The sequence below is a fragment of the Canis aureus genome, chromosome 15, assembly GCF_053574225.1.
Source record: "Canis aureus isolate CA01 chromosome 15, VMU_Caureus_v.1.0, whole genome shotgun sequence".
Classification (NCBI taxonomy): domain Eukaryota; kingdom Metazoa; phylum Chordata; class Mammalia; order Carnivora; family Canidae; genus Canis; species Canis aureus.
The window spans coordinates 22,267,206-22,295,154 of NC_135625.1; the positions used below are offsets into that span (position 1 = coordinate 22,267,206).

At 39.2% G+C, this 27,949-nt stretch overlaps 1 protein-coding gene and 1 long non-coding RNA gene across 3 annotated transcripts in view; one reads left to right on the forward strand and one right to left on the reverse strand.

The window, feature by feature from the left end:
- LOC144284361 (uncharacterized) overlaps positions 1–27,949 on the forward strand; it is a 125,539-nt gene that overhangs the window by 72,438 nt on the left and 25,152 nt on the right. Inside the window, exon 4 of one of the 2 annotated variants that reach the window (XR_013352706.1) lies at positions 11,020–11,106. The exons of the other annotated variant lie outside the window; for it this stretch is intronic. This is a non-coding gene — a long non-coding RNA (uncharacterized LOC144284361). The remainder of the gene's footprint in view (positions 1–11,019; positions 11,107–27,949) is intronic. 2 annotated transcript variants of the gene reach the window in all.
- MTNR1A (melatonin receptor 1A) lies at positions 961–27,919 on the reverse strand. Its single transcript, XM_077848812.1, has 2 exons — positions 27,685–27,919; positions 961–2,891 (listed from the first exon to the last, which is right to left on the reverse strand). The coding sequence occupies exons 1-2, from the start codon at positions 27,917–27,919 to the stop codon at positions 2,023–2,025; spliced, it is 1,104 nt and encodes a 367-aa protein (XP_077704938.1). The 3' UTR covers positions 961–2,022.

The window sequence follows — 27,949 nt, forward strand, 5'->3', positions numbered from 1 at the left end:
TGAGATTCCATTAGAGGAAATATGAAACTTTGACTCTGGTCTTTATGAGTTGCATTTTCATTGTCAATATTTTAACTAGTTAGTCTTCTGATGTAGCAAAGAAAAACATTTTAAGATGTTAAGTTACATATCTGATTTTAAGGTGAGATACTCTACTGCAGACAATTTTTAAAGGGCACAGTTTCTATTTAGTATTTTTGCTATTGTATAAACTAAGAAGCAAAATTCTATAAGGAGCAAAGGAATATACAGTTAATAGGCTACATAGTAGTTTATCCCCAGGGACAAAATAAAAGTGTCCTATATTTTAAAAAGAGTTTAAGTACCATGGTTAATATTTTTAAGGTTCAGTTATCTGAAATTTGGAACACAAGTTTAAAAATTGTCCTTACTATTTAGTTTTGGTTCTGACTAGAACGTTACACATAAATGATTTAATGGGTAAAGTTTTAGAGATAACTTACACACACAAATACACACCCCTACACTCCCCACCACGAACCATAATTTAGTGTTTCCTAAATATGTTTGATGGAAACAGTTATCACAGGAATATTTTATAACAATTGATAGCATTTCCAAGGAGATTCTGATTATCTAGCTATAGAGGTATTTAGCAAATATATCCAGATCATTTTTTGTTTTATGTATACAGTTGGCAAATCACTAACTCTTTCTACTATGTAATAGTTTTGTTGAAAAACTTTAAAACACAAGAAGCCATGGCTCTAATTTCCTGTGAAGCCCTCCTTCAGGTAACAAACCTGACAGTGTTGTCCTAAATAGCTTTTTGGGATAAACTAGAGCCATAGTTTATGAAACCATAGTTACCTGTGCATTTTTTCCTAGACTTTTAGGATTATTAGGGCAATCAAATGCTGAAATGAATTATTAAAGAATATTTCTTTGAAATATCTATAAAAGAACTATCAGGGCACCTGAGTGGCTCAGTGGTTGAGCACCTACCTGCCTTTGATCCGTGCCATGATCCCGGAGTCCTGAGACTGAGTCCCGCATTGGGCTCCCCACAGGGAACCTGGTTCTCCCTCTCCCTATGTCTCTACCTCTCTCTGTGTGTCTCTCATGAATAAATAAATAAAATTTAAAAAAATAAAATAAGAACCTTCTAGTTTAGATATTTACTTGCCCAAATAGATGATTAATATAAGACAAATTCAGCACTGTATACAGCTCTTTGATTCCTTGTCAATTTTAATTAAATTGATTAGATGACTTCATAATCAACAGAGATCAGTTCAAAACAGCTTGTAAGTAACATGAATAATGATATTCCATGACAAAATAATAAAGCAAATGTCTAATAAAGTCAAATAGAGTTTTACATTTTGTTCTTGTTTTCAAATACTATGGCTATTGACATCTGAAAAAGAGTTCCTTCATGTAGCTAGCTCTTTATCTAGTTGAATGTACACCTTTTAATAGAGACCATATTCATGATCATGACTGTAGTTACCCAATGCTACCTACTGCCAAGGGAAAACTTTGTTGTGGTTGTTGCTGTTACGTCGAGGTAGTCCCTCATTCACTTTCAGCCTTTTCCTATTTAATGAATCAGTCATTCCACTTTTCTCTTTTTGTTCCATTTGCTTGTTTACAACTATGACACATTTGTTTTCCGACAAGAAATCTTCAAAAAGTGGAGGAAAAAAGCAATTACTTTGTGACATTCATTTGCAACAAAAGAAAAGTTTGCATACTCTTTCTCCACTCAAATACATTTAGCATTTTTATTTAAAATTACTGCCCCACACCCCTATCCCTGAACCTTATTTTCAAATTAACGTGTAACTCTTTATGTTCTGTATTTCTCTTCATAAGCAGAATTAGAGACTTATTCAAAAGGCTGATAGCATAGCAGTTCAATAAACTAGAGGCAACCTCTTAGAAGTGCAAGTTTTCTCCACTACTTTGTGTGTCTAGGCATCTGTCAAGAAGGAAGCAAACATGAAAGTGAGTAAAATCTTGAGTGGTGCATATATCTTGCCAGAAGTGCTTTATATTTTAAACAGAGTCCACTTTTATTAGGTTATTGTTGGTCATTAATGGAGAGGGTTTGCAGTTAACCCTATGTGCTACATCATTAGAACTATCCACAAAGAACATTCTGGCTGTACACAGTGAGACTATAATCCTTCTGTATTCCTTTCTGAAATTTTGATTCAGTAGTCCATATATAATTGCATTGAGACAGCTGTTGAAATATGCCATATAGTAACTGGCCACAAATAGCCACTCTGGGATCCTGGGTCCCATGCTGTCAGGGTTTGAAGCCACAGCGAGACCAATAAAATTTAGAGGAGCCCAGCAAATGGCAAAAAGTACAAAAACCACAAACATGGTGACAAAATTCCTGAAGTCCTGTGGTTTCATTTTGGGTTTACTGTCAGGTTTCACCCTCCGTCTGACCTGAAGAACCAGGATCCATATTCTCAGGTAACAGAAGATGACTATGGTCATAGGAACTATGAAATGGAAAACCACTACAGCTATCGTGTATGCTGAACTGATAGACTGTGCGAATGTGCAGGAGTAGATCCTTGGGTCATATTGCAGGGTTCCAGTGCGCAAGTTGGGCATGACTGCCACCAGCGTCAGCATCCATATCAGGAACACGTAGCAGAGGGAATTCTTGTTACTGTACAGCTTGTCATACTTGAGACTGTGGCAGATGTAGCAATAGCGGTTAATGGCAATTCCAGTGATATTGAATATGGAGCCGATGACACTCAGGCCCATCACGAAGCCACTGATTTGGCAGTGCAGATAGCCCAGATTCCATCCATTGTTAAATATAGATGTCAGCACCAGGGGATATGGATAAACAGCCACCACCAGGTCTGCAACTGCAAGGCTCACCACAAATATATTTCCTAAAGGAGAAAGGTTTAGAAAGCACAGGTTATCACCAGTTTTATAGGGATTTCTTTGGTTTTCTTTCAGTTTTGTTTTTTTGTTTTGTTTTGTTTTGTTTTTGTTTTGTTTTGTTTTGTTTTTTTATTTTTATTTTTTTAATAATAAATTTTTTTTATTGGTGTTCAATTTGCCAACATACAGAATAACACCTAGTGCTCATCCCGCTGTTTTGTTTTTTTAAGAGCTATTTCTGCAACTTAGTTAACCTGGCATCGAAGCTACTGCCATATTATAACTGAAATGGAAGCCATTTTTATCAGGAAGCAAGTCCACTGTTGACCTCATCAAATCAATTCCACTGTTCACAAAATCCTACAATATGCCTAAAACAAGGCATATTCCATGTTCACAACTCTTGTTTTTCAAACAATTTTGGTTGCTGTCCTTGGAGAGCAGTGAATCCTTGAACCATAGTACAAGAGTTAAAAGAAAAAAGGTTCTTTCATCAACTTTCTGAGTTAAAATATTGACTTCACCCCTTCCTAGTTGTCTAACTGGGACAAGTTATATAATCTCACCAAGTGTCAATTTCCTCTTCTACAAGATGGGGATAATGATAGTAGCCTCTTCATAAGGCTTTGATGAGGACAGATTGAGGGAATCCATGTCAAGTGCTGAGCAGTATCTATCACATGATAAGTGGTCAATTAATGTTGTTGGTATTCTCATCTCAATCCAAAGGAAAAGGTAGAAATACTTCTAGATTTCATAAAGAACTTAAGGTATAAAAATTAAACCCTAAATATTTTCTATGTTAATATAATAACATATTTGAAAGTATAAAAACAAAAACTCTAGTTGAATTTTGTAAGATACTCTGCAACCATGTTCTTTACTTTTTGTAGCTCATTTGCCTTTGTTTCTTACTATTCCTTCTGCCTTGAATGGCTCCTCTCTCTAATTTTTAAAATGCTACCCACTTTCCCAAATCCATCTTAAATGGAAATGCCCCAAGCCTTTCTTATTTGCCCAACAACATGGATGACCTTCCTCTTTCATGGGCTTCTAAATCACTTTATTCCACTTCAGTTAGATTCAACTGTAATAAATTTCATTCAACAAAACCTTATTAAGTGTATCAAATAAGCTGGATAAATAGGAATGAACAGACCAGGGATCCTATGATTCTCAAGCTTAGAAAAACAAAATTAAAAGAGAGAGAAGGAAGAATAATAAGAGTATGTGCAGAAAAAGAGGCAGCAAGGAATGGAATGAGCTGGAAAGAAGTGGTTAGGAATATTCCAGACAGAGTGACCATATATTTCATCTTTTATTGTATTTATTTATAAACTTAATTTTCCTATATTTCTATACTATAATACCCTAAGAATATGTCCTCTTTGTAATCAGATCTTGTATAGTAGTACCCAGTTGTGACTTTTGCTCAAATGTTTGATGGCAGTTGTTAAATTGTCACCTCCCAAAATCTGCAATAAAACAACCTTTGTACTTGAGGTCCCTATCTGATTAATTTTATTCTACAGCCCTCCAAAAATTGCAAAGAAGTGAAATAAAATAGAAGCTGTGGCTAAAAAAAGGCAAGGTTTTGTCATTTAGGTAGGAATTTCAGATAAATTGTTGTAAAAACAATTTATTTGAAAACTGGTTACACAAGGCCAAATTAAAGCAATAAAAACAAATTTATTTTTCCCCACAGAACAATTTCAATCACCAATGAAATATTTAAATTCCAAAGTGGGCTTGTTTTAATGAATTTTTAACTCAAAATGTATAATACTTTAAAAATGTGTATAATATATGAAATTCAGCTACAGATTGTCATCGAAGCAGTCCATTTTTACCCAGAACATCATGATGACAACCTGACATAAATAGATTTATTTTTAAAGAGCTTAAAAATAAGATAATAAACACTGTCATAGATTTCTTTCATAGATTTAATTCTCTACTCCATTTAGTTTATGGCAATTATGCTGCTTTTTTTTTGTTCAAGTCATTATATTAATTAAATCATTAGTTTAGTTTTCCTTGAACTAATCCCCTTTTACAAGTGTTTCAAGAAAAAAATGTTAAGCTATAGACCCTATGCAAGTGTGGCTATCAGGTAGCTCAGCTGGAAGGTTTATCACATTTGCTAGGTGTATGTAGAGTGTATATGTGGTGCGGAAGAGGAGGAATGGATTAAATTATCATGATTATATATATATTATAAGATCATCTCTCCCATCTCAGCTCTATGTACCTCCAGATAGCAATCTATGCATTTTTACGGACATCCAACACTCCATTCAAACAGCACAGCAATACATTCTGAAATTTAAAATAATTTCAGTAAATGGCTAGCAATTCCTTTTCTGTTGGATTTACTTCCCGTCCTTACTGCAGAGGAATTATTGATGCATAGGATGTTAAGATTGAGAGGAATATTAGTGATCACACAGGATAATTCCTACTTTTTAGAGATGATGAAAACAGAAATATGGGGTTAAGTTGGATGAAGTCATACAATTAATGCAAGACTGCAACAACGCTGTTTGTTTGTTAATGTCTCTCAGTGCATTTCCCTAAGAAAGTTCCCGTGGCCAGAAATAAGTAAGGGTTGGATATTGGGACCTCTGGCCAGGCAGGCCCTGGCTTAGAGCCTCTTCAGGCATAATTCTAAAAAAGCATCTTAGAACCAGAATGAGGGGAAGGGAAAAGCAGTTGGAGATATACTGGTAACAAAGCCACACTGGTAACAAGAAGATACAGCTGAGCGTCTCACACTGAGTAAAGACACAGGCAAACTATAAGATGCTGAGCAAACATTCATTTTGGTGAACAAAACCTTAAATTGTAAGTGAAATATGGCACGGGTATGAATAAAAGCGGTTACTAGACAGATGAAAAGCTGTCTTGTCTCAACTGCTTCATTCAGAACTAGTCCTGGGACTTCCCTCTGCCACTGGCCAAAGCAAGGTGCCATTGCTTCTCTGTTTACAAGTATTTCTCTTCTCAGCATCTTTCCTCACCTCAAGCTCTTAACTCCATGAGGACAGTGCCCATCTGAGACCTCTTTCTCCCCCTCCATTAAGACCTGGAATACTTATATCTTTAAGCAAAATGTAGAGTGGTATTACACTGTATGGACAAAGCTGAAAGGACATTGGAATGCAGGGCTCCAGGGTCATGTTCCCCGACCAGAGGTCAAGCTGCATGAGATGTAAGAGGTGAAAGTGTGCTCTGCGCTCTGAAGGTACCGCAGTGACTCTCTCTGGCTCTTTGATTCCTATCTGCTGGCCGCAGTGATGGTGGGGGTACAGCGTGCAGCTCCTTCTCCTTCTCTGAGCTCCCCCCTGCCTTGGGGAAAGTGAGAGACTGACAGGACTTCAGTTCATCCTCCTGGGTCCCATCCCTTCCTCCAAGGCTCTCCTTGCTTTCCCTCTTGGCATCTATCTTTTATTCTCAGCTGCCTTCTCTGTGGACTTTAGGCTTGTGATGGTTAGTTTTGTGTGTCAACATGACCAGGTCATGGGATGCTCAGAGAGCTGGTTAAACATTATTTCTAGGTGTGTCTGTGAGTGTGTTTCCAGAGGAAATTAGCATTTGATTAGGCTAGATAAAATCCATGTCTTCCTCAGTGTGGGTGGGCATTATCTAATCCATTAAAGGCTAGAATAAGACAAAAAAGTTGAAGGAAAGGGGAACTCACTCTCTCTGCCTCACTACGTGGACTGGGACTGACACATAGGTGCTCCTGGTCCTCAGGTCTTTGGACTCAGACCAGAACTGCACCAGCCTTCCTGGCTCTCTAAAATGCACATGGTAGATGGATGAACTTCTCAGCATCCATAGCCAAGTGACTCAATTCTTCATAATAAATGTAGTAAGTGATAGATAGATAGATAGATAGATAGATAGATAGATAATAGATAATATATTAATATAATAGATATAATATATCTATATTAATTAATATATTTATATTAATTAATATAGATATATTACCCATTTGGCCCGGGCTGTGATCCTGGAGACCCGGGATCGAGTCCCATGTCAGGCTCCCTGCATGGAGCCTGCTTCTCCCTCTGCCTGTGTCTCTGCCTCTCTCTCGCTCTCTCTGAATAAATAAATAAATAAATAAATCTTTAATAAAAAAATAGATATATTAATATACTAATAGAATATACTACTCTCTGAACAGAATATATACTAACATACTAACAGAATATATTCTATTATTCTCTCTATATATATTCAATTTATATATATACACACACACATACACATACTGCTACATATGGAACATGCCATTCCCTAAATAGGATATATACTAATATATTACTAGAATATAAATATATTCTATTCCTCCTGTTTCTCTGAAGACCCCTGGCTGATACAAGGTCCTAGCACCAGACACAGAAGCAACAGTTTCAACTGGATTGTTTAATCACCTCTCGTAATTGCTCAACTGATTTTGTTCTCAGACTGATTGAACCCTGACTGATACAGAATTTGGTACTAGAAGTAGACTAGGAACCTTAAGGAGGGTTTCTCTGTAATGGTTCTGGGTTTCCTGGAATTGCTTCTCTAATAACATTAGATTTAAAGATACTAAAAATCTTATGTCCAGTAGTAAAGGGGACATTGGTAGTTCATGGCATGCAGTGGCAAAAAAAAGTTACTCAAGTTATCACCTGTACTCGGGACACCTGGGTGGCTCAGCGGTTGAACATCTGTTTGCCTTTACCTCAGGGTGTGATCCCAGTTCGGGGATCGAGTCCCACATCTGGCTCCCTGCATGGAGCCTGCTTCTCCTTCTGCCTATGTCTCTGCCTCTCTCTCTGTGTATCTCTATGAATAAATAAATAAAAATATTTTTAAAAAATTATCACCTGTATTCGCCTTCCAAGGTGAAGAATAAATTGGCGCATCACCCTCCTACCACCCTCCTACCACCCTCCTACCATCACCCTCCTACCACACAGACACACACCTAATTTTGACATGCTACCCCATTCCATTTGCCAACTAACCCAAAAAGCAGGCAGTTTTGAGTGGAGGCCAGAATAAGAAAAGACTCTGAAGCTGTTTTGCCATTTGACTCATCTGAATCCATGGTGTTAGGATTGTTTGTGGTAGATGTGGAGCACATAAGGCTCCTTTAGTAAGAAGCACACATATGAGTGACTTGTAACTACAGACCCTGAGGATTGCTACATACCTTTGCAGACTAGAATTCTAGTTTTTTGAGAAACAGTTTTTAACTTGCTACTTTCAGGCTTAGCAGCTTCTGAAAACTTGACCACGGACTATTAGGTGACGGTGTGATTGGAAAGATCCCTTATGGACAGTGTATTGTCTGACCCACTAAATCATAAAGTTGGCACTCACAGCATTGAATAGAAGTGGCATAGACAAAATCTGGCTCAAGCAACCTCAGCAGAAGAAGACCTGTTCTTGTTTTGGTTTGGTTTGTTTTTTCAGGAGAGGATCTTGATGACATAACCTGTGGACATTAATGTTTCTTCAGCCACCACTGTCCCTGACCAGTAAGCTCACAACGTTATCATGCACCAGAAATAGAAGTTGCTAATGGGCCCGGCAACATAGAACTCATGAAAATGATCTGCTTTTAGCCACTGCTGTCCTACTGAATGCCCAACCTGTCAACAACAAAGACCGACACTGATATGGCACCAGTCCCCAGGAATATCAGCCAGACAGTGGTGGTCAGATGATTACATTGGACCACTTCCATCATCAAAGGAAGAGTTCTTTGTTCTCAGTGGAATAGAAGCATATTCTGGATATGGATTTGCCTTTCCGGACCTTAATTATTCACCAATCTGACATCCATAGAGCTGCAAGATGCCTTTGTCTTTATGATAAAAGCATTGCTTCTGACTGAGGAACTCAATTTACAGCAAATGAAACAAGACATTGTGGTAGAATGGCTTATGAAGGTTTAGTTTCAGGAGCAGCTGAATGGGCCTAAGGTAATGTCCCCCAGGTATAGTGTGTGTTCTAAATCAGTGACTGAATTCATAGATCAGAAAATCAAGGGTGGTAATGGTCATTTTCTGTCTCATAATTATTCTAGTGACACCCTAGCAAAACATTTTCTTCCTGTCCCCACAACTTTAGGTTCTGTTGTTCTAAAGTCTTGGTTCCCAAGAGAGAACTATTCCACCGAGAGACAGAATAGTGGTTTCCTTAAACTGGAAGTTGAGACTGTCATCTGGCTACTTTGGACTCCTCATTCCAGAAAATCAATAGACTAAGAATGGGGTCTCTGTCCCAAGTGGGGTGATTGATCCTGATTATCAAGGGAAAATGGGTTGTTACTACACAGTTGGAGCAAGGATGTGTGTGTGTCCGTAATGCGGGAGCTCCTTCCCCTGGAACTCCTCAGTACTGCCATACCCTGGTATTAAAGCCAGTGGAAAATGAAGCATCACAATTTGGGCAGGAATGCCAACATGCTGGAGCTTTAGGAAGGAAGGTTTGAGTCACCTTGAGAGGCAAGAAATCTGTCTCCCCATCGAACATTGTACAAAGTTTGGGCCTTGAGTTTGTCTTCATCCACAGGCTTCTATGGCCCTAGCTATCTTGTTCCTGATTTGGTTAACACTCAAATCTATGCAATGATTTCACCAGAGAAACTATTTCCTTGTGGGGACTCCCCTCAAAACTCCGGCTGAGAGGCCGATTCTTACGGCAAGCTGGTCTCTGGATGGTTCCTCACATCCTGTGTGTGTCATAGGCCTTGGAGTAGATGCTACCAATACCTTTTCCAAGTGCCCTCTGCCAGGCTGGTACACTTATTCCTGGAATTTTGAGGAGTGTTGGGTGCTCCCAATTACTTGCAGCTGCCTCCTTCTCCAGAGAATTGCCCTCAGTTGAGTAGACAGTAAATGACTAATGAACAATGGAATACAGAAGGCCAGTCCCTTCACCTTTAATGGTTGCAACTTTGCAGTGGGATTTACACCCAGGGGCCTCCACTTGTTGGACTGGGCCAAGTCTAGGCTTCCCCCGAGGCCCCATCCTTGCTTGACTCTTTCCCTGCCCCAGGCAGCTTCCCTCACCCATGGCAGGTTCCTCCTGAGAGCACTCCCTCAATAAAGCATGAGTAGCGAACCTGCCAACTGCCTTTCAGGTTCTATTTCTGCACAACCTAAGGTGGACCTTCGGCTCTGTGATGAGGTTAGGTGGTTTTCTAAAGAAGTCACCCACGTATTAGAAAAAAAAAGAGGAACTACTTACTATGCTATTTCACAGAAACAAACAAACCATCCATATTAGGTAGAAGTTCCAGACTTAAATGCTTTTCGGTTTTGCTTTTCATCCTTGCTATGCATATGCGTGCTTCCAACATCAAATCAGCATGTGACTCCACCCATGTGCATAGAAGTCTGTCTCCCTCTAAGACCTCTTGAGGTCCAGGACCTTGACAGCACAGTGCCTGCATATAGTAGGTGCTCGGGAATGGTTTGCTGGATGAACTAATGTACCCTTAAGTCCCTAAACTGCACTCATACAAAAGTAGAAATCAGTTGCTTTTTTGCTCTTATTCACCAGGATGTGGGTTTTTTCAACAGGTTCATTCCTTCTTTCATTTAAGGACTTGAATTTGGAAAGCAAGTCTCTAGACCCATTGAATTATTGTTCATAATTTAATAAAACCATGGCACATGGGTGCCTCAGTCGGGTAAGCATCTGCCTCTTGACTTTGGCTCAGGTCATTGATCTCAGGCTCATGAGGGCTCTGCGCTCACCGTAGAACTTGCTTAAGAGTCTATCTCTCCCTCTACCTGTACCGCCCACCACCACTAACACGTGTTTGCATGCTCTCTCTAATAATATAAATAAATAAATAAATAAATAAATAAATAAATAAATAAATAAATAAAACCCTCACTGTACCTAACATCCAAGAGGTAAAGATCAGTTTAAACAGGAGAAAATACACATTGGCTACTCTTGAAAACATTTTTCATTCATTTGACATGGCAAATCCATAGACTCAGATCTAAGTCTGGCTTTAAGAAGAATCTACTTATTTTGCACATCAAAGCTCACAGGCAATCTTTTACATTCTTTGATTTCAAAGGACTATATTTGAGAAACTTGTCTTTTCAGGTTACTAGAGGTGATGCAGACCGAAAGTTTAGGAACAAACACAATTGCATTCAGATCCTGGCCATGACACTTGCTACAGGACCTGGGGTAAGTCATAGCTTCCCAGAGCCTCAGTCTCTTAATCGGCACTAAGTCAAGGTACTAATGACCACGGTGAGGATTTGAGACAGTGCAGAGAACACGTTTGGCTTTGGATAAATACCCATTCCTTCTCTTCTGCCATGATGGAAACCACATTTCGTGCTTCACAGGAGGCTTCTCCCCTGGTCAGATAGCCCCTGCAGAGGCAGCATCTCTCTGGGCAAGGGCTCCTCCCCTAGTCCCTGTCACCTTGCAGAGCTCTCCCTTGGTGAATCCCCTCCTTTTGTCCTGTCCTTCTGGCTATCAGCCCTTTCCTCTCCCTTCAAGCATAACAGACAAGGTTGTCCCTCTGTTTCCTTCCCACTTTTTAAATTCCCCTTCCTATAATATCTGGTTCTACCCACACCACATTGCTGAAACTCCTCTCCAGGCATCAGGAGCATTCTTTCTGAGCCTTCTCTCAGCCTTCATCCCCCTTAAAGACCTGAAATAGAATTCCCTGTTCACGCAGCACCTGTCCATACCCGAACGCCCCATGTGGCTAGTGGAAGGTACTATGGTCCCTGATCACATCTAAGAACCTTGCTCTCTTGCCTCCTTGACCCCGCTCGCCCCTCTGGCTCTTCCATCTCTGTGTCTCACGGTGTCTTCCCTAAGGTGTCCTATTCCTTAGCTTGGTGGTGACTCCCTAATACTGTAAACACAATTGATTGATGGGTTGTCTTGACTGTCCTGTAACTGTCGCATAGGTGCAGTGAGAGAGGCTAAGAAAACGTCCGTATATCATAAGTAACACACATAACCCTCTTGCCCTAGTCCAGTTTTCCATCAATTTTTAAAAGTGTAAAATCCTGCCAGGAATTCTCCTCATTTTCTAGATCCGGTTATTCTTTCAGAAGGGGGTTTAGGGAGACGTTTGTAATATGTAAATATCCACTTTACAGCCGGAGTGATTCAGCCTTTCATCTATAAGCTAAACACAAACTACCCATGTCTACAGGGAGCGTGGGAAGGTGGTAGGGTAGGAGGACCCTGGCTCACCCCATCCCACATTTACGACTAGATACCCTCCACAGCCAAGTCAGTAAAGCAGAGAGTGACCTGATGCCGGGCCAAACACACTCCTCAACTAAATATGGAGAAGCTGCTGCATCTGAAAGGCTAGGAAGGTCCAAAATGCAGAAGCAGGTGGCCACCCTTCAAGAGACAGCCACCTACGCAGCGGTTTGGCGCCTGCCTTTGGCCCAGGGCGTGATCCTGGAGACCCGGGATCGAATCCCACGTCGGGCTCGCTGCATGGAGCCTGCTTCTCCCTCTGCCTGTGTCTCTGCCTCTCTCTCTCTCTCTCTCTATCATAAATAAATAAAAAAAATTTAAAAAAAAAAAAAAAAAGAGACAGCCACCTGCACGGAGAGGCAACATAGCCACAGCTGTAGGTGCAACATGGTGGCAAATGGGAGACAGATCTGTTCCTACTGGTTTCAGAGCATTCCCCCGCCCCACCACCACACGAGCACTGAGCCACCTGCAGGAGGAGGGCTGCACATACCTGTAGCTTCTGCAGAGGGCTCCAGCAAATTTTGTTAGAGCTGTGCACGTGCCCTACCCTGTAGGGTGTTGGTGAGGATGTGGAGAAAAAGGAACCCTCAGGCGCTATTGGTGGGAATGCAAACCCGTGCAGCCACTATGGAAAACCAGGTGGAGTTTCCTCAAAAAATTAAAAGTAGAATTACCCTACGATCCAGCAATTGCACTACTGGGAATTACTCCCAAAACAAAGACACTAATTCAAAGGAATACACACACCCTTATGTTTATAGCAGCATTATTTACAATAACCAAGATATGAAAGAGCCTAAGTGTCCATCAATTGATGAATGGATAAAGAAGCAGTGTGCGTGTGTGTATATAAATGTATATTCTATATATATATATGTAATATATCATGTATACATTATAATAAATATATATGGAATTCTATTAATTATACTAATGTAACAGTAATATATTTTATTATATACTTTATATGATTATATAATATAATATATAATGTAATAATATAGCATCTTATATTATTATACATTGTATATATTACATCTAAATTTTATAGATTATATATTACATATTATATAACATGTATATATATGAGAGAATCTGCTGCTCCCTCTTCCTCTGCCCCTCCTACCCCACTCATGCTCACTCTCTTGCTTGCTTTCTCTCAAATAAATAAAATCTTTAAAGAAAAAACTATGTTAACTCTATTTTGAGATAGTAGTCTTTATTTCCTTATACACTTTCCTTAATCTTGGAGAACTTGTTGAAATCTCAGCTTATATAAGCAAATTAATGGCACCCAATGATATTTCTATTTTATCAGACAAGAGCTCTAAATCGCTAAATTCTGAAACACAATTACTGTCATTATTTAAAGAGGTACAATCATAGTATTGTCCTATTTATACACTAAAGTTAAATGGGAGAAGAAATGAAATAAAAGTCAACACTACAAAAGTATAAATTAAGATTCTCATAAAGTTCATTTTAGCGATTCAAAATTTGACTCTATTTTTAGGAATTTAGAATGTAAATACTAAAGGTTAAACATTGTACTCTACCTTAGAAATAAAAATATATTCACCGATCTTAATTCTACCCAAGTACTGAATAACAAAGAATTTATTGTGTTTCCCAGAGTGTTATATTTAAAGCACAATGAAACTTTAAGTTTAGCAATCCCATAATCCTCACAGCGTTAGTATTGTCCTAAATTTGAAAGTGAGGAAATTAAACAAGTAATTTGCCCAAGGTCACATCCATTGGATGGCAGAGCCAGAATTTCATACCCGATCATTTGGTTCCAGAGCCTACATTCTTCAAAGGGAACACATCATCCCCCCAAATTGAATCTATAATAGAACTAATTTTTCCACAGATAAGGAATGTTTCATATATAAACTGTTGTGTATAAAACAACTATATATGTGTGTAGAATAACTGTATATATGTAATATAACCTGTTTTATAAACAGACTTTTCAAAAAACTAATGTGGAACGGGGCACCTGGGTGGCTCAGTCGGTTAAGCATCTGCCTTGGGCTCAGGTCATGATCTCAGGGTCCTGGGATGGAGCCCCGGGTCAAGGTCTCTGCTAGGTGGGGAGTCTGCTTGTCCCTCTGCCCCTCCCCCTGCTCATGCTTGTTCTTTCCTCTCTCTGAAATAAATAACTATTTTTTTAAAAAGTAAAAATGAAAATTTTTAAATGTTTTAAAATTTAAGTTAGTAGACTGGTTCTCAAATCTTCTCCGACAGGTATTTTTCCAGGCTGTATTACCTTCTTCAAAAGATAGGGAGCCAGTGGATTATTTGAAAATAGCTATGCTTTGTCTCCATTATTAATAATTATTTTGAAGTTCTTTCCTTGATTATACCCCATGTGTTAAGTAGCTCTCTCTAAATATTTCCCTATTTATTACCTACTCTTTCATCCTGATGTTAATACTAACATCTTTTATTTGTGTAGTTTTAATTCGAGTTTTAGCTACACTACAAATAACTTTTTAAGTATTCTTTTTAAAGATCTGATTTTATTTATTTATTTATTTATTTATTTATTTATTTATTTATTTATTTACTTAAGAGAGACTGCACACAAGAGAGCATATAAGCAGTGAGGAGGGAAAGAGGAGAGGGAGAAGTAGGCTTCCCGTGGAGCAGGAACTCCAATGCAGGGGCTCCATCCCAGGACCCTGGGATCATGACCTGAGCTGAAGGCAGACACATGACCAACTGAGTCACCCAGCCTCCCTTTTATTATTTTAAATTTTTAAAAATTATTTTAAATTTTTAATTGAAGTATAGTGGACATACAATATTTTATTAGTTTCAGGTGCAGAGCATATGGCTCAGCATTCATGTATATCACAAAAAGCTCTCCATGATGAGCTTAGTTACCATCTGTCAGTTAGGAAGTATCTTTTAAAGCATGAGTACTTCAGACTTCAGCTCCCATCTACCAACCACCTTTAGATTTCTCTTGAAAATTTTTTGCACTTATAAACATGTTTCTTTGTATGTCCCATCTTATTTTTATTTGAAAATAAAAGAATTTTAAGTGCCTTGATTGAAAGTAATCTCTTTGAAAGGAAGACCCATGTTGCACACAAGTTTCACACGCTGTCTTGGATTTTGACAAACCAGCAAGAATTTGCTGACAATTTCTATTCTGTCTCATACTGTAGGTATGCAATAAATATTTATTTAAATGAATATTCAATCCAGTAAGCTCCAAAAGCACTCCAATATCAGAGCGGGTAAGCATCCTTTCAAGCCAGATGCTCCACCACTCAAATCCAACCTAAGTAGCCTGAATAATATTCAGCACCAAGATTTGTTTTTCTTTTACTTGTCCCTTTTTCTAAGACTAAAGCCTTCAGTGTCATTGCCAAAAGTGGATGGCTCTGTAGAAGAATAAATCTTAGAGCATCTCAGCCAGAAAATCCAGCATTTTATTCCCCAATTGCAGCATCACTGAATTTCACTGAAATTTCTTGAGATGTCACATAGCGTCATCACATACTAGGTCAATTTGGTTAGCCAAGCCAGCCATGTGAGAAAGGTGAGAAACTTAGGATGCTGATTGAGGAAGCATCTTTAGCCTCTTTCAGAGAGGGCATGATTCTGGTGATACCATGCAGAGTTCTGAGCATGAACAACTACTTCTCTAAAAGCAATTAATTGGGGTACCTGAGTGACTCCATTGATAGAGCATCTGACTCTTGATTTCAGCTCAGGTCATGATCTCAGGTTCCTGGGATAGAGCCCTGTGTTGGGCTCCACACTCAGTGAGGAGTCTGCTTGAGATTCTTTCTTCGTCTCCCCCTCCCCCTTCCCCTGCCTGCTTGTTTGCACTCTCTCTCTCTCTCTCTCTCTCTGTCGATAAATACATAAATCTTTAAAAAATAATAAAAGCAGTTCATTGCCTCTGGTAGCATAGAAAATCCTGACAGTGTGTGTATTTCCTTTTTAGAAAATAGGGCATTTCTGTCAGCCAGGCAACTTAAAACTCCTTAGGAAAAGGAAGGAAATTCAAACCACCTTATAAAGACGTTAGTATTCACCTCAAATATTCCAATTATCATTTCTCAAGGATACTAATAAAGAATGAGCAGAACAAGGTCCAGAGACTCTACAGAAATTTAAAATGACTTCCAAAGCAGATATTTCTTAAAACAGGTATATTTTTCAATGGAAGTATAGTTGACACAGAATGTTACATTAGTTTCTGCTTTACAACATAGTGACTCAACAGCTGTGTATGTGGTGCTGTGCTCACAAGTGTAGCTCCCATCGGTCCCCACACACTATTACAATACCATTGACTACACTCTCCGTGCTGTACCTCTCATTCCCGTGATGTATTCATTCCAAACTGGACCACTGTGCCTCCCACTCCCCCTACCCTTTTGGCCCACCTCCCTTCTCACTGACAACCACCAGTTCTCTATATATATGGGTCTTTTTCTGTTTTGTTTTTATTTGGTTTTGGTTTTGGTTTTTTTAGATTCCACATTAAGTGAAATCATATCGTATTTGTCTTTAACTTATTTCACTTAAGTGTAATATTCCCTCGATCCACTCATGTTGTTGCAAATGGCAAGATCTCATTCTCTTTTGTGATTAATATTGCATTCTGTGTGTGTTTGTGTGTGTGCATATATATAGTGGACACTGACATTGTTTCCCTATCTAAGCTGTTATAAATAATGCTGCAATGGATATAGGGCATATATCTTTTCAGGCTGGTGTTTTTCCTTTGGATAAATATTCCAGAAATGGAATTGCTATATTGTATGATAATTCTGTTTTCAATATTTTAAGGAACCTCCATACTGTTTTCCATAGTGGCTGCACCAATTTACGTTCCCACCAACAGTGCAACAAGGATTCCCTTTTCTCCACATCCTCAGTAACACTTGTTATTTCTTCTTTTTAATAATAGCCATTTTAACAGGTATAAGGTGCTATCTCATTGTGGTTTTGATCTTCGTTTCCCTGATGATTAGTGATGTTGAGCATCTTCTCATGTGTCTATTGGCCATCTGGATGGCTCCTTTGGAAAAATGTCTGTTCAGATCTTCTGTCCATTTTTTATTCAGATTTTTTTGGTGTTGAGTTGTATAAATTGTTTTGGATATTAACTCCTTTTCAGATGTATCATCTGCAAATGACTTCTCCCATTTGGTAGGTTGACTTCAAGCTTTGTTGATGGCTTCCTTCTCTGTGCAAAAACTTTTTATTTTGATGTGGTCCCAATAGTTCATTTTTGCTTTTCTTTCCTTTGCCTGAGGAGACATTCCTAGAAAATGTTACAATGGTCAACATCAGAGAAATGACTGCCTGTGTTCTCTTCTCGGATTTTTATGGTTTCAGGTCTCACATTAGGTCTTTAGTCCATTTTGAGTTTATTTTTGTGTATGGTGTAAGAAAGTGGTCCAGTTTCATTCTTTTGCATGTAGCTTCCAAGTTTTCACAGCACCATTTGTTGAAGAGACTGTTTTTTTCTCCACTGTCTATTCTTGCCTCCTTTGCCATAAATTAACTGATCATATAAGTGTGGGATTATTTCTGAGGTCTCTATTCTGTTCCATTTACCTATGTGTCTATTTATCTATTTACCTTTATCTTGCCACATATTTACCTATGTGTTAGTACCATACTGTTTTGATTATCACCGCTATATGTTATATCTTGAAATCTAGGATTGTGATAACTCCAGCTTTGTTCTCTTTCTCAAGGTTGCTTTGGCTTTTCATGACCTGTTGTGGTTCCATACAAATTGTAGCATTCATTTCCTTGGTTAAGTTTATTCCTAAGTCTTTATTCTTTTTGGTGCAATTTTAAATGGAATTATTTTCAATTCAGATATTTTCAGATATTTTTAAAAGCAGATATTTTTAAAAACAGAGCCATAAATGTTAGTAAGAACTAAATGCAGGAGGTTTAATTTAGGACATTTTATCTTTGGTTAACTTTCAGGATTGCCAAGAGAAAAATGATTGTGAAAGCTAGCAAAAATAAGCTCCATCTTACCTGTGATTAAGTTAATGCTAGAAATTGATACTTATAAATAGCTGGAGGAACCAAAGATCAGATCCAAATGTAATCATATAGACGCCCAAATTAATGAAGTATAGGAGTCCTAATCCACTATCCTAAGGTTTCCAGGCAAATTCTGAGGATTACTTTGGCAAATTTGGATAAAATTTAGAGTTCTCTAATAATATACTACACAGACCAGAAAAAAAAAAGTCATGAAACTAAACAGTGGCTAAGAATGCAAGGGGAAAAATCAATAAAATGTCTAAAAATAAAAAATTCCCTTGAATCAATAATTGCAAATCTCATGAAGAGTAATAAGAGGAAAACATCAACAGTACCAACAAGAGCTCTATCAGATTGAGGATTACATTATACATTGACTTTATTAGCTTGAAATCATTTTCTAAGTCCGTACATCCAGGTAGGTCATCATTTTTGAACAGTAACATACTTGTCTAAGAAAGTTATTGTAGCTTCCATAGCTAATTCATTTTAAATTAGAGAACAGCTTGGATATTTAGATAATCAACCACTTAAAGGCTAGATATTGAAACAGCAGAATCTGAATCCTACTTGCTGTGAGGAGAAAATGTCTATTATGAAAGGAAAAATAGTGACATAAGAGAATTTGTGTAATTTCCATAATACTGCAAAAGAGAATTAGATCCCAAATGTTTCATTTCTGACTGATTTCACTTCTTGTTCAAATCGTCCACTTGCTTAAAAAATAAATTTAAAAAATGGGTATTTAAAAAAATAAAGATAACATTAAAAGTACTAATTATAGAGCATATACTAATAATAACATAATAATACCATTTCTGTAGTATTTTACAACTTCAAAGTGATTGGTAGAAGGACAGGTAGATGGATGAACAGAATCTAAATCCATCCTCCTAGCAACCCTGTGAGGAAAGAACCCCGCTGGACAGATGGCAAAACCAAGACTCAGAGAGACTGAGTAACTAGATCCAACACTTAGTACAAATAAAGGTATTGCAGATATACAAGACTCAGCCTGGGTCTTCTGATTTTAATCCCTGTGCTCCTTCCACTGTCACACTGGGTTGTGTGCTGGAATAAGAAATAGTGATCATTTATCTGTGAATTTGGGGGCTTTAGTTTTTTTTTTTTTTTAATCTACCCAAGGAGATTTTATAAGGACAAATAAAACAAAATGTGGGAAAGTACTTTGAAAACTGAGACTCTATGTGCATAAACACAAAGTGCTATACATTCTTAACAAGAAGTTAATTTTCTACTTCATCTACAGAAATCAGATCAAAATAGCTGTCTGAAAAGTAAACCACAAACTATGATTTCACCAACTTCCTACTTTAATTTTCTCAAGCTTGGAAAAATGTTCCAAATGCAAATAAATAAATTTTAAAAATAAAATTGTAGGACTGAAAAACTATATTGCTTTCATAACTGGAGTTAGCTTGAAAAGGGTGCTATAAAATACTCATAATTTAAGTGGAAATATTCACCAAAAGATGACCAGCAAGTTTTACAAAATCAGTTAAGGACCAGAACTACTTTAAAAAGACTAAAGTTTTATCACAAAAAGTTAAGATTTTCAATTAAGACACCAGAGCAGATTGTTGATGAATACTGTCTATCTGTTCTAATTGCCCATGTCTCAGAAGCTAGACTTTTGTTACAATTGTTTCCCTTATATCTGGTGTCCATGGATATTAAGTGAATCACAGGAAAGCGTCACTTACAGTAAGAAGAGACTCTAGGATCCAAACTGAATCTTTATGAAGAAAGACTTCTGAAAGGATAAAATGACTCAATAGTATTGTCCAAAATGTGTTTTCTTTTTCTTTTGGGATTTGGGCAATTGGTTCATACACAGATATTTTATTTTGTTTTATGTTTTTGGCTTTAACAATCCCACAGAGCACTGGTGTTTAAATCACCAGTATATCATGTAACTAGTCACCTTTAGGACAATAGAGACATCCTAAATTGATTTTGCAAGAGACATTGTCTGATTCTTTGTTTCATAATGTGATGAAGGATTTATCTTCCATCCACTTTTGAACACCTAAGTGAGAGTGATGTGCTCACTCATGTGAACCCCCTGTTCTTTAGATGTGTGTTGCCACAAACTGAATAGCCAGGCTGGCTGCCAATTTATGCTCTTCTCCTGAGTGGTTACATTTTGAAGGGGTCACTGCTGGCCTAGAAGAGCCTATCTGACTGCAGGAGGACTGTTCAGTCACACACACCACAGTCAGCTCATCATAAGTGTGTCCCCAAGCTCTTCCTACCCAAACACACAAGAACCTGCCTAAGTCACAGAGGACCAACCCATTGTTTCTGAGTAGTTGGTTACTTCATTCTCTTCCAAGAAGGAAGAACAAGATGGGAAATTTCTAAAATTTGTGTACATTTCTTGGGAAATAAAACAGGGAAAACAGATGGTCTTTTTATCCAGAAGATATGAGACAAGTGACCCAGCTGGTTTAGGACAAGGGAGGCACACTTTAATGAGGACACCGTTTCCTAGGTCTGTGATGTCTGTCATCACTGGCTGTGTCTGTGTTAATGTACCCATAGTTCTTATTGCTAGTCGGTTTCATTGCAAGCCAATCTCCAGCTTCATTGTGAGTTTAATAATTGTGTGAACAAAAGGATACCAGAATCAAAAAGGACTCACAGATATTGTTCAGCCCCATCATTTTACTGATGCAAAAACAGTCCAGGGAGATGATGACTTATCTACAATTATAAATCCATTCAGTAAGGAAGACCTGGAGTCCAGTTTCTGGATCCATTCTCTTCCCAAGCTCCTCCCACACTTTCCTGTAGGACCTGATAATGTTTGTCCCTAACACAAGAGCACTCAACTGTGAGCACATGCGTACACTTATACTTGTTTCCCCCCATCTCTGTTGCTAAATCCACCTCTTTCATCACGCCTTGCCCCTGACCTCTGTCCTGACATTTCTAAGTTAGGAAAGGAAGCTTCCATCTCTCCCTTCCACACCACTCCTCCCCATTCTCACAGGATCCCAAGGCGGTCAGAACTTAGAACAAGGCAGCTTCCTCTTGGGAACTCATCAATGTCAGATGACCCAGCAATTCTGAGAATTACTTCAGTATATTGTGGTTTGAATGATTTTGTGGGCCAGCACAGAAGCCAAAATATCATATCATATATTCTTTTAAGACATTTATCAGTGAATTTCTGAAATATAATATGTTTATAAGTTCAAGACTATCTGTTTTGCTGACGCACAACAGATACAATTAGGAACCAGATACACATGTGACCTCTACTAAGAGATCAAAACTAATGATGGTGATTAAAAGGCACTGAAGAGCGGGAAGTAAGAAACAGAAGGGAAGAAAAAAGAGAAGGCAAAGGGAGAGAAGGAAAGAGAGCAAAGAGAAGCTGAAGGCCGGGATACAGTGAACAGAATGGCCAAGGGCTCAGTCAAGGTAGCTATGGACACATTCAATGGGACCTAGCCTGGAGTACTAGTGACCTGATGTGAGCATGGCCACAGGTCATGAGAAGGCAGTGAGCCTCAGCCTTCGTTATCTGAGCAATGGCTACAAAAAAAGAAAGAGCCAAACCCAATACAGACAACCATCTGCTTGCCGATAGTAAAAGAGAAAAATTGAAAAGTACTTAGATTTGGCATAAATTCTAGTTCAAGTTGAGAATAATAATGCTTCCATCTATCAACACCATCAATTCATTTCTCAAAAGTGATGTTCATGCGTGTATACATAAGGAAAAATACATTAGCCTGTGTATTTATGTTTTGTACACTCTACTGTGTGTGTTATGCCTCGATTTAAAAAGTCTTTTTTAAGCTGGCACGCATGCCTGAGACTAAGCAGCTTAAAAACAGCCCTAGGCCATCCCAGGTCTAAACTCAGATCTCTGAAGCCCTAAGTCCATGTTCCCTCCATACTCATTGCAGCTTCTCTGAGTAGAAATGCAGGATGAATAGAGATAACACTGTGTAGGCCTGAGAGAAACAAGTGCAAGCACTCTGGCATGGAACAAGAGTTACACTCAAGCACGTAACACAGCGTGGATGCTCCAGTCTTACAGTCATTCTGGGGAACTTTTTATGTCATTTTATTTCTTACAATACTGAGAGTTTAACCCACCATGTACCAGATTTTTTTTAAAAGACTTTATTTATTTATTCATGAGGGACAGAGAGACAGAGAGAGAGAGAGAGAGAGAGAGGCAGAGGGAGAAACAGGCTCCATGCAGGGAGCCTGATGTGGGACTCAATCCCAGGTCTCCAGGACTACGCCCTGGGCCAAAGGCAGGTGCTAAACCACTGAGCCACCCAGGAATCCCCCCATGTACCAGATTTAAAAATAATAATAAAGTACTTCAGCTAAGTATCTCTCTAAAATATTATGGTGGCCCTATCTTCAGAAACAGAACACACCATATGGGGTTGGACCTTTCCTTGATTGCTCAGGATCATAATTAAGAAATACATCATTGGGCTATGCTATTTTCAGGAGCAATTAATGGTGAGCAGAGCTATTTACTTCTTAACAACTTGCCCCCCAAAGGTTGTATTTGTTTAATTTCTCAGACCTACTTTTAATGAATCTATTTCAACCAATGCTGTTGGCCACATGTGCTGTTCCTCTAAATGTGTCAGTCATCCCCCTAGTTTATGGCTTAAAACCTGGACACTAGCCTCACTGTTGTACAGTTCTCTAAAAACAAATCAGCTATAGGAGAAAGCCTGTTATTATTTTTGCTTATTTCCATTTATTGGCTGTATTCTAGATAGGTTAGATGGCCAGATAAGTGAATTTTGAATAGGCAAGTTATTATTGGACTCTTGCTTATTTATTTTTTTTAGTGAAACCTTTACTTAAGCATAATGTGCATAGAGAAAAACACACAAATTATAAGTCTACAGTTCAATGGTTTTTAACAGATTTCAAAAACAAAAGAAGTTGTTTTGGAGCGCCTGGGTGGCTCAGTCAGTTAAGCATCTGACTCTTGAGTTTGGGTCAGGTCATAATTTCAGGGTCCTGGGATGGAGCTCCATGTCAGGCTCTGCTTCAGGCTCTGTGCTCAGTGGGGAGTCTGCTTGAGATTCTCTCTCCCTCTCCCTCTGCCCCTCCTCCCATACACTCTGGTTCTCTCTCTAAATAAATAAATCTGTTTTTTAAAAAATTGAAGTTGTTTTTAACACACTTTTGTTAGGTATACCTAGATAAAGTGCATAACATCACCTACTTTGTCCTTTTCAAAGCATGCACTATTTTCCATATGCAAGGTATCCTTTCCCACATGTGTGAGGCTAAGAAAATAGGTATTTTCTGTATTTGACAAATGTGGAAAATAGAGACTTGGATAACCGACTTCTCAGATCACAGAGCAGAGAGCAAAGATATTAATCGCAGTGTTCCAGTGCAGGAATCTTCCCGTTATTATACAATGAAATTTACTCAGAAGGAGCAAATACAGTAGTATCAATTCTAGAATCAAAATGTGGACGGGAGAGAGCAGACATTCGGCCAGCACCTAAGAGCCTGATGGGCGTTTGACGCCTGTGTCTGCTCTGATTGACCAGTGTCCCTGAGACACGGGTGTTAACCATTTTGAATTTTTTCTCTGGGAAGTCAAATGTCAATATGCTCTCTTGAGGCAGGGCAGGGGGATAAATAATCCTGCCATTATACTAGATTTCCAAAAGAAAGTTCAAAGCTTAGATGCCTTAGCATTCTTATTTCCTTATGTCATTTCTTCTATTCTCGTCTTTGCATCTTTTATCCCTAATGCCAGCAGGATAATTTAATTGGAAGGGAAAAAGTAAGTGACCAATCATAAGAACTTTTGATAAGCATCCCCAAAACTCCTTGGAATAAGCTACTTCTATCCGTTTCAAATTACCACCTATCCTAGGGAGCCTCAAATGGTTTGAATCGCAACAGTGGTACATCTGAATAAAAAGCCCAATTCCACAAATATGAAAGTTCAAAAGCTTCACAAATTAAAGCTCACTACAGGTCTCCCCGTTAGCTACAGAAATGTATTTTATAGATTTCCCTACTAAAAAAATGCTTAGCACATGAACGGAATACAAAGTAGTTTGGAAGGTGCACTTCTTACAATTATTTTTCATAAAACAGAAGTAGAATTATTTCAGGCATGTGGATATTTTTTTTAAATGGAAGTTCCTGCAAGATCCAAACTTCCCAAGTGCTGGAGCTGCTGCTACTAACAAAGCAGAATGAGCTCTAGGGGCAAACTCTGTGAATTTTATTCCCTGCTCTACCTCTTAGAGTATGCACGACCAATCAGTGTCCTCAGTCCCTCCTTTGCGAAGTGGCTAGCAGTGGCGTCCCACCGCTGGGCTTCCCAAAAAATTCAGTTAACAGCCTTCAGAACTGTATCTGGCCCACAGGAAACTGCTTTTATTGCTAGAAGGGAAGAAGCCTCTTTGTTTGTACGGGGGAACAAAGAAATGCATTGGACAGGTCACAGCAAAAGTCCTATTATCAAACCCTGGTCCAAGGAATTAAAATAATCAGTAACGCAACAAAGAGATTGCAAAGCAGATTAACCTGTCATAAGCAGAGCCAGCACTCCCAGACCCCAGAGATAGAAGGGACTGGCAAGAAATCAGCCATAATGAGAAAGCAGGCTTCCCCCACAGCTTTGCTCCTGGGGATAAAAAAGATAATTCTTTTGTTTTTTCTTTTAAGATTTTATTTTTAAGTAGTCTCTACACTCAGCATGGGGCTCAAACCTACAACCCCAAGATCAAGAGTCACATGCTCCAACTGAGCCAGCCAGGCGCCCCAAGACAGATAATTCTTAAACCATGCTCACAGCTCTGTGTTTTCTCATACCCTCTTTTTCTTTTTTTCACCCAATTTACTTAAACTAAACCAAAAGCAAAACAACTCACTCGTTTCTTTCATCCTCCCACCCCTACCCCCAGGCCCTGGCAACCATCAATGTGTATCTATGAGCTTGGGTTTTTGCAGGGTTTTTTGTTGTTGTTGTTAGATCCCACATTAAGAGAGATTATATAGTATTGGTCTTTCTCTGATTTATTTCACTTAAGTTTAATGCCCTCGAGGTCTATCCATGTTGTCACAAATGGCAAGATTTCATTCATATATATATATATATATATATATATATTATATATATGAATGTTATATACATATGCAACTTCTTTATGTATGTGCATATATATGTATGTGTGTATATATTTTACATTCTGTATGTATATATGTGTATATATACATATATTGCACTTTGTGTGTGTGTGTGTGTATGTGTATATATGTTTTTCCTTCATTCACCTGTCGATGGACATTAGGCTGTCTCTGTATCTTGGGCATTGTAAGTAATGCTACAATGAACATGGGGGTGCAGGTATCTTTTTGGTTTTTTTGAATAAATACCTCGAAGTGGAATTGCTGGATCATATGGTAGTCCTATCTTTAATTTTTTGAGGAACCTCCATATTGTTCCACAGTGGCTGCACCAGTTTGCATTCCAACAATTCACACAGTGCATAGAGTTCCCTTTCCTCCACATCCTCACCAACACTGTGACTTCTTCTTGATAATAACAATCTGATGGGTGTGACGTGGAATCTCATGGTTTTGATTTGCATTTTCCTGATGATGAGAGATGTTGAGCATGTTGTCATGCACCCATTGGCCACCTGGATGTCTTCTTTAAAAAAAAAAAAATTCTATTCAAGGGCGCCTGGGTGGCTCAGTTGGTTGACTGAGCAACTTTTGATTTAGACTTGGGTCCTGATCTCAGGGATTGAGTCCCGAGTCCTCTGCACTCTGTTTGAGGATTCTCTCTCCCTCTCCCACCACCTCTCCCCTCTTTCGAGTGCACGCTCTCTCTCTCTCTCTCTCTCTCTTTCAAAAAACAGTCTATTCTGATCTCCTGCCCATTTTTAAATAAAAAAAAATTTTTGCAACTGAGGTGTATAAGTTCTGCGTCTATTTTAAATATTAGCTCCTTATCAAATATGATTTGCAAACATATCCTCCCATCCAGCAGGTTGCCTTTTCATTTTATTGATGGTTTCCTTTCCTGTGCAGAAACTTCTTAGTTTGATTTAGTCCCACTTCTTTATTTTTGCTTTTGTAGCTTTTGGTGTCAGATTCAAAAGCTCATCACGCAGACTGTGTCAAGGAGCTTCCTGCCTATGTTTCTTCAAAGAGCCTCTTGAAGGCAGAACTTCTCTAGCTTAAGCCAATCGCATGTGAAATAAGGTTATTCAGTTCGTGTTATCAGGCAATAATCAAGTTAATTCTTAAACGATTCCCTATTCCAAGTATTATAGTGAAAAGGAGGGCCCTCCCAGGAGAGAGCTAAAGGAAATCACAGCATTGATCAACTATTTTATCAGAACAAAAATACTACTTTTGACAGAGGTACAAGTGCAAGGTTCCTTCTCTCTGCCCCCACCTCCAAAATGTCAGCTTCTAAATAAAGAACTCGGCACCTAATCATCTCTTGAGGATCTGAACATCCCATGTCCTATGGAAAATCATCCCTGGTCTCCCACCAAAGATAAACCAATTTCAACTCATTGCCTGGAGGATAAAGCAAGTTTAACTGGAACACAAAATCCCCTCTAGTAGTATATTATATGTAAATATACTCTTTACTGAAACATTTCTATTTTTAAAATGGAAACCTATTTAGCTTGAAGGAATAACAATCATGTGTGGGAGCCCTGGGAGTCTTTTTAAGCACTCTGAAAACTGAAAACTTTCCTGACAACAAAACTAAAGGAAAGCTCATTTCACAGCCTTATTTATTTTCTCCTATTTTAACAAAGCAAGGGAAGACAAATTACATGTCAAGCCAAGCCATTGATAAATTCATTAATCTGATTTGGAAGGACTTTTTTTTCAGATTTTATTTATTTATTCATGAGAGAGAGAGAGAGAGAGGCAGAGACACAGGCAGAGGGAGAAGCAGGCTCCATGCAGGGAGCCCGACGTGGGACTCGATCCCAGGACCTGAGCCAAAGGCAGATGCTCAACCGCTGAGCCCCCCAGGCGCCCCAATCTGGAAGGCCTTTTTGAGGAACTTTCTGCCACCTGTATCTGAGGTCTCTCAATCCAATAAACCTCAGAAGCTGATCACTGTACAGTGGGGTTTTTCCCCTAAAATGAGAAACTGACTCTGGCAAAGTGTTCGGTCCCTTAAGGGACTTGAGACCCCCCGTTTCATGGTGGGGGGCTGGGGGTGGGGAGGAAGAAGAGAAAGGGGGGAAACCCTCCACGGACAGCAAGTTAAAGGAAAAGCTTCTGTCTCTCTCTGTTGGGAAAAAGCTCTCGAAGTCCTCAGGTTTTTTAAATAAAGAATTCACTTTAGCAAAAGCTGACAGCGGGGGAGCGGGCCGCGTTCTGGCCGGTGGCCGGGGGCGGGGCGGGGCGGGGGCGGCCGCCGGGTGACCGTGGGGGGCTGCCCGGCCCCGGAGCCCCTACCTGCGTTCCTCAGCTTCTTGTTCCGATACACGGACAGGATGACCAGGAGGCTGCCCAGGACGTCCACCACGATGGTGAAGATGAGGACCACGGCGAGCGTGCAGGCCACCCACGGGGGGCGCGGCCCCGCGGCGCCCTCCCCGCCGCCCGCCGCCCGCTGCGAGGCGTTGAGCAGGGCGCTGCCGCTGCCGTTGCCCTTGGGGGGCCCGCCCGCCGCGCCCCACCGCCCCGCCATCGCGCCCTCTGCCCGCAGCGCCGCGCCCCC